General features: G+C 35.7%; 1 protein-coding gene across 1 annotated transcript in view; it reads left to right on the top strand.

Annotated features, from left to right (window-relative positions):
* The window catches only part of AP3B1 (adaptor related protein complex 3 subunit beta 1), a 281,724-nt gene that overhangs the window by 80,854 nt on the left and 187,148 nt on the right, over positions 1-13,722 (top strand). Inside the window, exon 7 of the mRNA XM_060093077.1 lies at positions 9,466-9,648. Within this exon, the coding sequence (XP_059949060.1) occupies positions 9,466-9,648 (183 nt within the window). The remainder of the gene's footprint in view (positions 1-9,465; positions 9,649-13,722) is intronic.

Genomic DNA, 13,722 nt, shown 5'->3' with positions numbered 1-13,722 from the left:
GTATCATGTCATCTGCAAACAGTGACAGCTTTACTTCTTCTTTTCCAATTTGGATTCCTTTTATTTCCTTTTCTTCTCTGATTGCTGTGGCTAAAACTTCCAAAACTATGTTGAATAAGAGTGGTGAGAGTGGGCAACCTTGTCTTGTTCCTGATCTTAGTGGAAATGGTTTCAGTTTTTCACCATTGAGGACGATGCTGGCTGTGGGTTTGTCATATATGGCCTTTATTATGTTGAGGAAAGTTCCCTCTATGCCTACTTTCTGCAGGGTTTTTATCATAAATGGGTGTTGAATTTTGTCGAAAGCTTTCTCTGCATCTATTGAGATGATCATATGGTTTTTCTCCTTCAACTTGTTAATATGGTGTATCACGTTGATTGATTTGCGTATATTGAAGAATCCTTGCATTCCTGGAATAAACCCCACTTGATCATGGTGTATGATCCTTTTAATGTGCTGTTGGATTCTGTTTGCTAGTATTTTGTTGAGGATTTTTGCATCTATGTTCATCAGTGATATTGGCCTGTAGTTTTCTTTCTTTGTGACATCCTTGTCTGGTTTTGGTATCAAGGTGATGGTGGCCTCGTAGAATGAGTTTGGGAGTGTTCCTCCCTCTGCTATATTTTGGAAGAGTTTCAGAAGGATAGGTGTTAGCTCTTCTCTAAATGCTTGATAGAATTCGCCTGTGAAGCCATCTGGTCCTGGGCTTTTGTTTGTTGGAAGATTTTTTATCACAGTTTCAATTTCAGTGCTTGTGATTGGTCTGTTCATATTTTCTATTTCTTCCTGATTCAGTCTTGGCAGGTTGTGCATTTCTAAGAATTTGTCCATTTCTTCCAGGTTGTCCATTTTATTGGCATAGAGTTGCTTATAGTAATCTCTCATGATCTTTTGTATTTCTGCAGTGTCAGTTGTTACTTCTCCTTTTTCATTTCTAATTCTATTGATTTGAGTCTTCTCCCTTTTATTCTTGTTGAGTCTGGCTAATGGTTTATCAATTTTGTTTATCTTCTCAAAGAACCAGCTTTTAGTTTTATTGACCTTTGCTATCGTTTCCTTCATTTCTTTTTCATTTATTTCTGATCTGATTTTTATGATTTCTTTCCTTCTGCTAACTTTGGGATGTTTTTGTTCTTCTTTCTCTAATTGCTTTAGGTGCAAGGTTAGGTTGTTTATTCGAGATGTTTCCTGTTTCTTAAGGTGGGATTGTATTGCTATAAACTTCCCTCTTAGAACTGCTTTTGCTGCATCCCATAGGTCTTGGGTCGTGTCTCCATTGTCATTTGTTTCTAGGTATTTTTTTAATTTCCTCTTTGATTTCTTCAGTGATCACTTCGTTATTAAGTAGTGTATTGTTTAGCCTCCATGTGTTTGTATTTTTTACAGCTCTTTTTCTGTAATTGATATCTAGTCTCATAGCATTGTGGTCGGAAAAGATAGTTGATACAATTTCAATTTTCTTAAATTTACCAAGGCTTGATGTGTGACCCAAGATATGATCTATCCTGGAGAATGTTCCATGAGCACTTGAGAAAAATGTGTATTCTGTTGTTTTTGGATGGAATGTCCTATAAATATCAATTAAGTCCATCTTGTTTAATGTATCATTTAAAGCTTGTGTTTCCTTATTTATTTTCATTTTGGATGATCTGTCCATTGGTGAAAGTGGGGTGTTAAAGTCCCCTACTATGAGTGTGTTACGGTCGATTTCTCCTTTTATGGCTGTTAGTATTTGCCTTATGTATTGAGGTGCTCCTATGTTTGGTGCATAAATATTTACAATTGTTATATCTTCTTCTTGGATCGATCCCTTGATCATTATGTAGTGTCCTTTTTTGTCTCTTCTAGTAGTCTTTATTTTAAAGTCTATTTTGTCTGATATGAGAATTGCTACTCCAGCTTTCTTTTGGTTTCCATTTGCATGGAATATCTTTTTCCATCCCCTTACTTTCAGTCTGTATGTGTCTCTAGGTCTGAAGTGGGTCTCTTGTAGACAGCATATATATGGGTCTTGTTTTTGTATCCATTCAGCCAATCTGTATCTTTTGGTGGGAGCATTTAGTCCATTTACATTTAAGGTAATTATTGACATGTATGTTCCTATTCCCATTTTCTTAATTGTTTTCTGTTCGTTATTGTAGGTTTTTTACTTCTGTTGTGTTTCTTGCCTAGAGAAGTTCCTTTAGCATTTGTTGTAAAGCTGGTTTGGTGGTGCTGAACTCTCTCAGCTTTTGCTTGTCTGTAAATGTTTTAATTTCTCCATCAAATCTGAATGAGATCCTTGCTGGGTAGAGTAATCTTGGTTGCAGGTTTTTCTCCTTCATTACTTTAATTATGTCCTGCCACTCCCTTCTGGCTTGTAGAGTTTCTGCTGAGAGATCAGCTGTTATCCTGATGGGGATTCCCTTGTGTGTTATTTGTTGTTTTTGCCTTGCTGCTTTTAATATGATTTCTTTGTGTTTAATTTTTGACAGTTTGATTAATATGTGTCTTGGCATATTTCTCCTTGGATTTATTCTGTATGGGACTCTCTGTGCCTCCTGGACTTGATTAACTCTTTCCTTTCCCATATTAGGGAAGTTTTCAACTATAATCTCTTCAAATATTTTCTCAGTCCCTTTCTTTTTCTCTTCTTCTTCTGGAACCCCTATAATTCGAATGTTGGTGCGTTTAATGTTGTCCCAGAGGTCTCTGAGACTGTCCTCTGTTCTTTTTATTCTTTTTTCTTTATTTTGCTCTGCAGCAGTTATTTCCACTATTTTATCTTCCACCTCACTTATCCATTCTTCTGCCTCAGTTATTCTGCTATTGATCCCATCTAGAGTATTTTTTATTTCATGTATTGTGTTTTTAATCAATGCTTGATTCATCTTTAGTTCTTCTAGGTCCTTGTTAACTGTTTCTTGCATTTTGTCTATTCTATTTCCAAGATTTTGGATCTGGGAAATAGAATCTTGGATCATCTTTACCATCATTATTCTGAATTCTTTTTCAGGTAGACTGTCTATTACCTCTTCATTTGTTAGATCTGGTGGGTTTTTATCTTGCTCCTTCTCCTGCTGTGTGTTTTTCTGTCTTCTCATTTTGCTTATGTTACTGTGTTTGGGGTCTCCTTTTTGCAGGCTGCAGGTTCGTAGTTCCCATTGTTTTTGGTGTCTGTCCCCAGTGGCTAAGGTTGGTTTAGTGGGTTGTGTAGGCTTCCTGGTGGAGGGGAGTAGTGCCTGTGTTCTGGTGGATGAGGCTGGATCTTGTGTTTCTGGTGGGCAGGTCCACGTCTGGTGGTGTGTTTTGGGGTGTCTGCGGACTTTTTATGATTTTAGGCCACCTCTCTGCTAATGGGTGGCGTTGTGTTCCTGTCTTGCTAGTTGTTTGGCTTAGGGTGTCCAGCACTGTAGCTTGCTGGTCGTTGAGTGAAGCTGGGTGCTGGTGTTGAGATGGAGATCTCTGGAAGATTTTTGCCGTTTGATATTATGTGGAGCTGGGAGGTCTCTTGTGGACCAGTGTCCTGAAGTTGGCTCTCCCACCTCAGAGGCACAGCACTGACTCCGGGCTTCTCAATTTGGGATGATGTGTTGTCTATTCCTGTATTCCACAGATGCAGGGTACATCAAGTTGATTGTGGAGCTTTAATCCGCTGCTTCTGAGGCTGCTGGGAGAGATTTCCCTTTCTCTTCTTTGTTCTCACAGCTCCTGGGTCTCAGCTTTGGATTTGGCCCCGCCTCTGCGTGTAGGTCGCCGGAGGGCGTCTGTTCTTCGCTCAGACAGGACAGGGTTAAAGGAGCAGCCTCTTCGGGGACTCTGGCTCACTCAGGCCGGGCGGGAGGGAGGGGCACGGAGTGCGGGGCGAGCCTGCAGCTGCAGAGGCAGGCGTGACGTTGCACCAGCCCGAGGCGCGCCGTGCGTTCTCCCAGGGAAGCCGCCCCTGGATCCCGGGACCCCGGCAGTGGCGGGCTGCACAGGCTCCCGGAAGGGCGGTGTGGGCAGTGACCTGCGCTCGCACACAGGCTTCTTGGCGGCGGCAGCAGCAGCCCCAGCGTCCCACGCCCGTCACTGGGCTCCGCGCTTTCAGTCTCGACTCGCGCCCGTCTGTGGAGCCCCTTTAAGCAGCGCTCTTAATCCCCTCTCCTCGCGCACCAGGAAACCAAGAGGGAAGAAAAAGTCTCTTGCCTCTTCGGCAGCTCCAGAGTTTTCCCGGACTCCCTGCCGGCTAGCTGTGGCTCATTAGCCCCCTTCAGGCTGAGTTCTCGCCGCCAGCCCCAGTCCTCTCCCTGCGCTCTGACCGAAGCCCGAGCCTCAGCTTCGAGCGCTGCGCGCCCCGGCGGGCGAGCAGACAAGCCTCTCGGGCTGGTGAGTGCCGCTCGGCACTGATCCTCTGTGTGGGGATCTCTCCGCTTTGCCCTACCCAGGTATGTGGGGAGTTTCTTGCCTTTTGGGAGGTCTGGGGTCTTCTGCCAGCGTTCAGTAGGTGTTCTGTAGGAGTTGTTCCACGTGTAGCTGTATTTCTGGTGTATCCGTGGGGAGGAAGGTGGTCTCCGCGTCTTACTCTTCCGCCATCTTACCCGGAAGTCTCATCATTGATTTTTGTGTGGGTAATTTTCATGAGTTGAATTGTCTTGATTTTCATTTTTTGTTTTCAATACTTACAGATTACTTGCATCTTTACGTTTCTTTGGACAGGGTTGGTGGTTTGAATATGAGGTAGTTTGCATGATTCCTAGTATAAGAGCACCCTCTCTGTCAGAATAGCAAAGTATGATTTTTTATTAGATGGCTTTTGTGGAGAGGACATATATAGGAAGGGGTGTATGTCCTAAGATTATTCTGATTTTTTTTTTCTTGTAGGGGCCTAAATTTCCTCTTCTTATTTCTTTTTTCTGTCACCTTACAGTTTTTAAGGTGCTCCTTTTCATCCACCTCTTTTTGAAACTTGTTTCTTTTTGAAACTTTACCTTTCCAAGGTAGCCTCATTGTATCTTATTCTCCTTTGATTTCTCTTCCCTGTATCTGCTCTGATCTCCCAGGAATCTTTTTTAGTATTTTCACACTTAGGGTCCTTTCTTTCTCTCTGCCTTTGATTTTAGTTCCCTCCTTTGCCCACCACTAACTCCTGTCTGCTTTGTTCTGGGCAGTTGTTTCAGACTGTCATAGATCTTTGTGAGGTTTTATGATGTATACATGAAAGATAACTCTCTGGGATTTAGGACTTATTTTTCTACTTATGTATAATCGAAGTTTGGAGATTCTCTGTATTTTAATTATGCTTAGAACTTAAGTTTTAATCTTTTTGCTTTTTCTGAGTTTCGGTTGAGAGATTCAGATTTCCCTAGGTACCATTAACTTGTCTACCCTGTATTTAATTATGTTTTGTGATTGCTTTCTGATAATTTTTTCCTTTGTGAGGTTATAATTTGATGTAGAAAGGTTAAAAATATTCTGATATCTATATAGATATTTATGAATCTTATCTTTATTATTACTTTTTCTTGTCACGTATAATATATTGAAGGGATACAGCTATATTTCTTCTCCCCTCCCGTAATTAATAATGTTAGCATTGACATTTGAAATCAGTAATCCTAAATCATTTTTGTTTAAAAATTTCCTAATTAAATGAACCAGGTCTAATTTATTTCCACATTTTGAAAAGGAATTTATTTGCTGTCAGCAGGAGCTTCTTGGGATCATTATGATGATGATAACATTGCTATTGATAATGATAAATATAAATTTGAAAGGTGTTACCATGTTTAAAAACTTTTCTTTCTTTAACCTCTGTTGATTATGAGATATACCTTCTGTTGCTTCTTTTAGCCTAAAGGAAGATTTTCTTGAAATTGAGATCTCAAAGAAAATTAGTTGTATAATTCTCATTTTAAGGAAAGGTAGAAATAAAAAGCTTATTAAAATATAATAGAAATGTTCACTTTTACTGGAGAAAGACCAGTATTTGTCATATGAATAGTCCTTTCCCCAAAATAAGTCACTTTGGGATTAGGAATACAGTTATGGTAATGTAACTAGAAGAACATTTTAGAGTTCCTTAGATAACTGTTGTCTGAAGGTATCTAAATTTTAAAAGGTATAGTAGAAGCTTAAAATTGTCAGTATAATTGAAAGGGACCATTTTATTTATCCTTGATCATACACAGTCAACTGTTATAAGTTTTTTTTAATATAATTTATTGTATATTCCTACATTTATCATTTTCATCATATTTTCTCTATTTAACATATCCTAAACACTTTTCTTCTTTATTGAAAACCTTTCCTAATGTTCAGGTATAAATTCCTTTTTAAAATTTATAATACTTTCTCTTGTTTTTCTTTAAAATGTAGAAATTCATACTTGTTGAGCAATTTAAGCTTTGTAGTGAACCTTCTTTCTTTTATTTAGAACACCTCAAAAGGTGTTTATTTCCTTTTCCTTTCAGGTTAAGTTTAAAGAAATCCTTTTGTAGCATTTAACTTTCTAATAGAAAACAGTTTCTTAGGAAAACAAATTAGGTCAGTGCCTACTGAAAATCTGAGTTGTTTATTTATATTTTTTTTATGACAAAGTTTCTTCTTAATTTAGTTACAAAATGATGTTTAGTGAATATATTGGTAGTTCATAGCTAAGCTGTGAGGGTAAGACACCATTTTATAAGTTATTGGTTTAATGTTGGTAAAAGCTTCACTATTATGGGCAAAAAAACACACCTCTTCGTTTGTGCAGATGTTTTATTGTGTTAAATCTATTATCCAGCTATTAGAAGATAAATGACTGATCTTTCCCGTTTTCTATGCCTCAAGAAAATTGAAATAAGAAGGGGAATATCATTTGGGCTGTATGATTAGGGCAAGTTGGATGGCCATTAATTTAAGAGAAGAAAATCTTGGCTGCATTGGCCAACTTACACCATATTATCAATCAAACCTTGATGCACTTCTTGTGATGACCCAGCACTCTCAGGTTTTTGCAACGTTAATTAGAATTCATGACAAAATAGATGCAAGGAAATGTTTTGTACCCTTCATAATTTTATAGAAAATTTATTGTTATTAGAGGAACCATTTGCTTAGTGTGATTTTTTTCATTACCAGCTTGTCAACTAGCATAGATAATCTGGTGAAAATATGAACTCCATAGATGGAGTGTCACTTTTGTTGATGGTTCATGTAGTTTACCTTGGAGCACAGCTAATGGCTGAAGTTCATAGCAACAGCACAGAAAAACGTGGCAACCAAGGGAAGATAAATGAACCATGTTTATTGCTTTAATATAAAAAATACATAAATGGAAAACTGCATTTGAATTTGATGAGTTCATTGCTAGTTTTGTTGGAGTGATTTATTTTTCCCCTTATATAAAAAGCTACTATTGACACAGTGAGATGGAAATTAACTGTCTGTTTTTGGGAAACCAATATTTTTATTTTTTAAATCTGAGTAGATCATTTTATTTTAATTCTGTAAGTTGTATAGAATATTGAATATTGAATATACCAGAATAATCAATTCTTCTGGCAGTGTTTAGGCTAGAGTCAATTGTTAAAACCATATAATGAAATATCTAAAATCATCAGTTTTATTTTGTAAAAGTTATTTTCTTTATGTTCTTCCTATTTTTTTTGTGTTTCCATGAACTTTATCTTTACTTAAGTAGTTAATTATTTTCTTTCGTTTTCATGTTATTTGTTAATACTTTAGAACTATTTTGTACCTGTAGCTCTTGTTTTGATAAATTTAGTACCATGTGGGAGCTGATTTTCCTTTTAATTGTTTGGTGTCTAAACATATTTGAGAAAGATAATCTCTAGGTTTGGCCAGAATAACTTGATTTTACATAGTATTCCTTAAATTGAAACTTTGTTGAATTCCCATTTCAATTTCATAGATTATTTTATTCTAAGTGGTATTATTTATTTTTGTACCTTAGCACCCTTGCCAATTAAAAAATATATCTTAATATAAGATTGACATATATAAATATAAATGTATTTCACAAATACTGTGTTACTCTATAGTTTGATGTCATAAATTTAGTTGTTTTAAGAGATTTTTAAATGATAATTCTAATCTTTTAGAAATATGATTATCACAGAATATAATTTCTGAAGAGTGATTTGTGCAGAAGACATCAAAATGTGTTGTTGAAAACACAAACATAACTTCCTTCCCATATCAATAGCACATAGAAAATTATACATATAATACATTTTTATTTAGTTCACACAAATAATCAATTCTTTGCTTTTTCGATTGAGGTGCATACATGCTGGGACCAGCAGGCACCAGTACATGGGCAGGGCTGGAGTCAATAAATGCAGCTTCACGTTTATACTGATTGGTAATTCATAAAATCCCCACAGGACTAGAAACTTGTTTAGCATAATAGCAAGTCTATATTCTGAGCTGTTTTCTTTCAATTGTATTGTTGGTTGCACATTAATAAACTAAATGTCAGCCAAGTAGAGGGACACTAAACACTAAAAATATGAATATCATTGTATCTAATATTTTTCAAAAAGTACCATTTCAGTAAGTTATATTTCTATTTAATTGCTTATTTTAAGACGTTGGGGAAATTTTAGATACTAAAATGAAGATCCCTAGTGTTCAGAAAGAATATGATATTAATTTATTTTTTCAAAACCATATTATATTGTGGGCTAACAGCAGACATACCAGTGTACCTATATAAAAATATTTGTATATTATATATTCTGCTTAGCTTGTATATTCATACCAAAGAAATCTTAATTTCATCACTTTGCAAAAACATGGCAATTCCAAAAACAACATTTATGTTTCATTAACTGGTCTTGGAGAAAGCTACCTTTTGTTGGTAATATATTATTTCAATTTATACACATTATTATATAAGTAATAATAATGTTCTAAAATTTTAGCCAGTATTTTTTCCTTGTAAATAAATTATATCGGTAAAAATTAACAGGTTGATTAAAGTGTGTAAGATTTTAAAGTATTTTTATACTAAAGACATTTATGAGGTCCTCACACGCTTTAAGATAAGTTCATTGTGGAATTGTGGTCATTCTCATTTTAAACTGACATGATACGGTCCTTGTTATTGTACTAAATAATGAATCTTTAGATTAGAGTTCAGGTAAGCTTTAAAAATGAAAACTGTGCATGCTTAATATGTCTAATCCATATGTGAACAATTTGTTGAAATTTTATGTGATGAGATAAAAAATATTATGATTTTTTAATGCTAATACTTCTAATTCAAATACTTTAGAAAAGTATTTGTTTTTCAGACATGTTACAGCTATCAAAGTTATTCTTTGAGGGAGTGACTTCAAAATTTGTTATTCAAACATGAACATTTTATTAATCAAATGACTGAATACTTTTAATATTGATTGCCATAACACCGATTGCATCTCTATAATGCCTGAGTGGAATCCTTGATGGAAGGAAAACATTTTTTAATGAGTTACTATTTCTTTCTTTTCTAGTTGGTGGCTGGCAGTGTTGTCATGGCTTTTGAAGAAGTATGCCCGGATAGAATAGATCTCATTCACAAGAATTACCGCAAGCTGTGTAATTTACTAGTTGATGTAGAAGAGTGGGGGCAGGTTGTCATAATCCACATGCTAACTCGATATGCTCGTACACAGTTTGTCAGTCCTTGGAAAGAGGTAAGTGTTGAATAATCTTACACTTAAAAATTATAATAAGAAAATGGATGAGTTTTTTAACGTGTACAAAAAATTAAGAGTAGAGAAATATAGAAGTCTGCATGTTTAAGGAGGACTAATTTTTCTCATGTTCTTTTGGAAAGCAGGAGAAACCAATATAAATGCAAGGATAATTGTTCGTTGTTTTGGCACTGATTGACGCATATTTAATGGCATAGTGTATAAACTTTCAGTATGAGGCCTGGCAAGAGCCCCTTGTTAGAAGTGGCAGCATGATACGATGTTTGCAGTGACATTGCCAGATCATGGATATTTTTGGTTATTAGTCAGTTTCACACCTTTGAGACCCAGCTGTTCCAGGTACTCACTTGTGAAGTAGGTAATGTGACTCTAACATATGTGAATTTATACCTAAGATAATTTCTCACCTTTACAGATAAATTATTGTTGAACTTTTTTTTTTTTTTTTTTTTTTTTTTCTTTTTGCGGTATGCGGGCCTCTCACTGTTGTGGCCTCTCCCGTTGCGGAGCACAGGCTCCGGATGCGCAGGCCCAGCGGCCATGGCTCACGGGCCCAGCCGCTCCGCGGCATATGGGATCCTCCCAGACCGGGGCACGAACCCGTATCCCCTGCATCGGCAGGCGGACTCTCAACCACTGCGCCACCAGGGAGGCCCTATTGTTGAACTTTTAAACTACTTTTTTGTAGTTTTAAATTTCTAAAATGTTTGTTTTACTTTTTTTTCACTTAAGCTGGTAGAATTTTAGTAAAATTAATAATTAAGTATACCTTACAGTGAAGTTATTTGTTTTCTTTGTGTAGATTAACATTAGAAGCATACCTTATTCTTTTCATTATATTAACAATTTAGAAAGCTTTATTACACAGTTTGCAATAAAGATCTCTCAGTGTATATCTAAGATTTAAGTGTAAGCTTTAAGTTGTTTAAAGAAATCATTAAATATTACAAGAATAGCACTCTCATTCATTCTAATCTTGTGATATTTCTTTTTTGTCTTTTTAAAAAGCAGTTTTATAGATTTTAAAAGCAGTATAGAAAGTAAAAGACCAGATATCTCCCAATTATGTCATAGTGTTTTTTATACAAACTTATGAATAGGCTTTGATTGAGTGTTCAGTACTAATTGCTTTTGTTAATTAGAAATAATATTAAAGTGAGAGAAAAATGTATATAAAATGGAAAAATGTTTGTAATTCTTGCTTTAGGTGACATGTCAAGTTTTCAGATATTTAAGGAGTTTAAATGTTTAAAATATTCATCAATGTTTTCTGCCTTTACTAAGTATCATTAGTATTAAAAAGTATTTAAAATTTAAAAAATATATCTTTATCCAGAAGGCTATCTGTAATATTGACTCTATCTTAATTTTAGTATTTAAAAAGTGATTGGGTTATTCTACTTAAAATTCAAAGTATGTTTTTTTTTTTTTTTTTTTTTTTTTTTTCTTTTTGCGGTATGTGGGCCTCTCACTGTTGTGGCCTCTCCCGTTGCGGAGCACAGGCTCCGGATGCGCAGGCCCAGCGGCCATGGCTCACGGGCCCAGCCGCTCCGCGGCATATGGGATCCTCCCAGACCGGGGCACGAACCCGTATCCCCTGCATCGGCAGGCGGACTCTCAACCACTTGCGCCACCAGGGAGGCCCCAAAGTATGTTTTAAAGTATTCGTATGTAAAAGTCTAATACCACATAGGGCTCTTAGATTGATGAAATTTTATCATTGAACGAAGTAAACTTTTGATGGCACTTTTGCTGGATTAAGCAACATGTCCATGCTGCAAGTGTCTTGACCCTTTTGTCTCTCCTTTGAAGAGAGATTTTTGTTGCTAATAGCCATCTGTTTGATTTCAGCCAGTTCCTTTCCAGAATGCTCTTCAGATATATTTTTTTCCTATTGTGTAAGATTGTAGGTAATTTTATGTTATCTAACCACTGTCTCTATTTAAAATTTAAAATTTTACTTTCCTGTCGTCATCAAATCATCTTCAGTAGCTGTATGCAAGTGATCCCTGCTTTATCATTATATAGAAACTGGAGTTTAAAAAATGTATTTTCCTTACCTTATCTTCTAAAAGTAGACTTTAAAATCTCTGTTTTTGTACTTTGTCTGTTTGTGTTTCTGTTCCTTGAATTTTGTTTCATCTTATTTTAGATAAAATTAGTTTTTAAAGCTATGCACAAAGCAGGAGAGTTAAATTCTACACTAACATATATATTTATTCTTTCGACAGATAGTTTTTAAAATTGGTACTATAATGCATTCTTTGTGTTTCACATGTAGCTCTGTGAACGTTAATTTTTACAAACACGAGATGAAGTCTGATCATTGTCCTGGGTACACTGGAATTGTGCTAAATCATTTCTTATCTTTGCCATTTATTTGCAATCTGACTTTGGCATTATTCTAAATTATGTGGTTAGTAGACGAATTTTGTGGCTTCCGAGTGCACAGCTGTCCTCAGGAAGCTAGCACTGCCGCAGGAGCAACCACGGGGGGCAGTGACATTCTCGAGTGTGCAACTCTCTGGCTCTTGCCACCATTCCAACGGAGCAACTTCACCTTTGCTTGCCTTTCATAGGCAGCTTTGCATATGATTTCCCTTTGAGAAAGACTCCTTGGCTTAAGGAAGGAAAAGAAAGAAAACCACTTCAGTAGAACATTTATAAGGGTGTAGCTAACTATAATCATATGTATTTTTTTTTTTAGTTACAGAAGCAATTCAAGCACTTGGTGAAATAAAAAATAAGTCTTCCTTCTCATAACTCTTGGTCGACCCCTTAGAGACAATTACTGGCAACCACTGAATTTCACTTGTTTTGGTGGTTATAGATTTTACTTTGAATAATACATTTCACTTTATTTATTGATTTAAAATGATATCGGACTCCAATAAAGCTATTTAAAAAAATGATATCGTTTGACTCCAAAATAATCAGGATAGCAGGCTTGTGTCTCCTTGTATACATATGTGTTCTGTTAAGTACCAGAGGGAAAGATTTGAAAGTGTCATCCTTATTGTAGTGTTAGAAGTAAGGGATTGTCAAAGATGTAAGACTTTTGGTGCAAATATATTTTATAAAATGAAAGTTCAGGTGGATTATCATAATTTAGACTATGTCCACGCTCACTCTTTCAGTTAACCCATCTCTGTGACTAGCTGTTAATTCTGTTTAATGGAGAAACTTTAGAATGAGCAGTCCAGCCACTTATAGTCTTGGGGACTTTTTGGCCTAGACTTCAAGTTGCATCCAACTTTTTAGGACTAGGCAGGGTGATTTTAACTTTATGATTCAGTTTGCCGATTTCTAAAGCAACGTTTGACCATACCTGGAAGAAACTGAGAAGTATTCAGCATTTATATCTGCTTTCATTCTTCACTTCTCATGTTGTAAAAAGCATACGATGGAGTAAAGAACTGTTAAAGTATTATAGAATAGAAAGAAATTGGAACAGTACTCCAGCAGAGTTAGTGCTGAGTTGTTAATATCCTTTTATGTCTCTTAATCATCAACACTTGAATGTGTTTTTTCACAGAATTAGCAGAATAGAAGGGGGTTCATTCTAGCATCCCATCTCTTTACATAAGGCAGAAGTCACTTGCATAAATGCTATGTAAACACCATTTTATGATGTATAAAGAGCCATTTACCTTGAAGAGAAAGGATTTACGAGTGAGAAAACTCACTAAAATAATTCATTGACTTGTTACCTAAAATAATAAATATCGAATTCATTAAAATCAAGAGGTTTCTCTTTTTAAGTACTAAGAAAATGTGAAGAGTAATACTATGATACTTAATATTTAGCAAATTATTATTTTGGTGTATTTTCTTATGTTCTATTTTATTTGAGATAGGGCAGTGCGAATTATTATACCCATTTTATAGGTGACAAAACTGAGATGTATAGATTTTAATTACTCACCTAAGGTAATATTGCTTATAAAAGGTGGAGCCAGAAATATAAACAGAATAATCTAATCCCTAGGTCAACATTCTTTCCTTTATATCTGTTCACTCGTGACATTTAAATTAAAATATATTTTTGCTCAT

This window comes from Mesoplodon densirostris, chromosome 3 (genome assembly GCF_025265405.1).
Source record: "Mesoplodon densirostris isolate mMesDen1 chromosome 3, mMesDen1 primary haplotype, whole genome shotgun sequence".
Classification (NCBI taxonomy): Eukaryota; Metazoa; Chordata; class Mammalia; order Artiodactyla; family Ziphiidae; genus Mesoplodon; species Mesoplodon densirostris.
The sequence above is the reverse complement of the archived record's forward strand: the minus strand, read 5'-3'. Positions and strand labels throughout refer to the sequence as shown.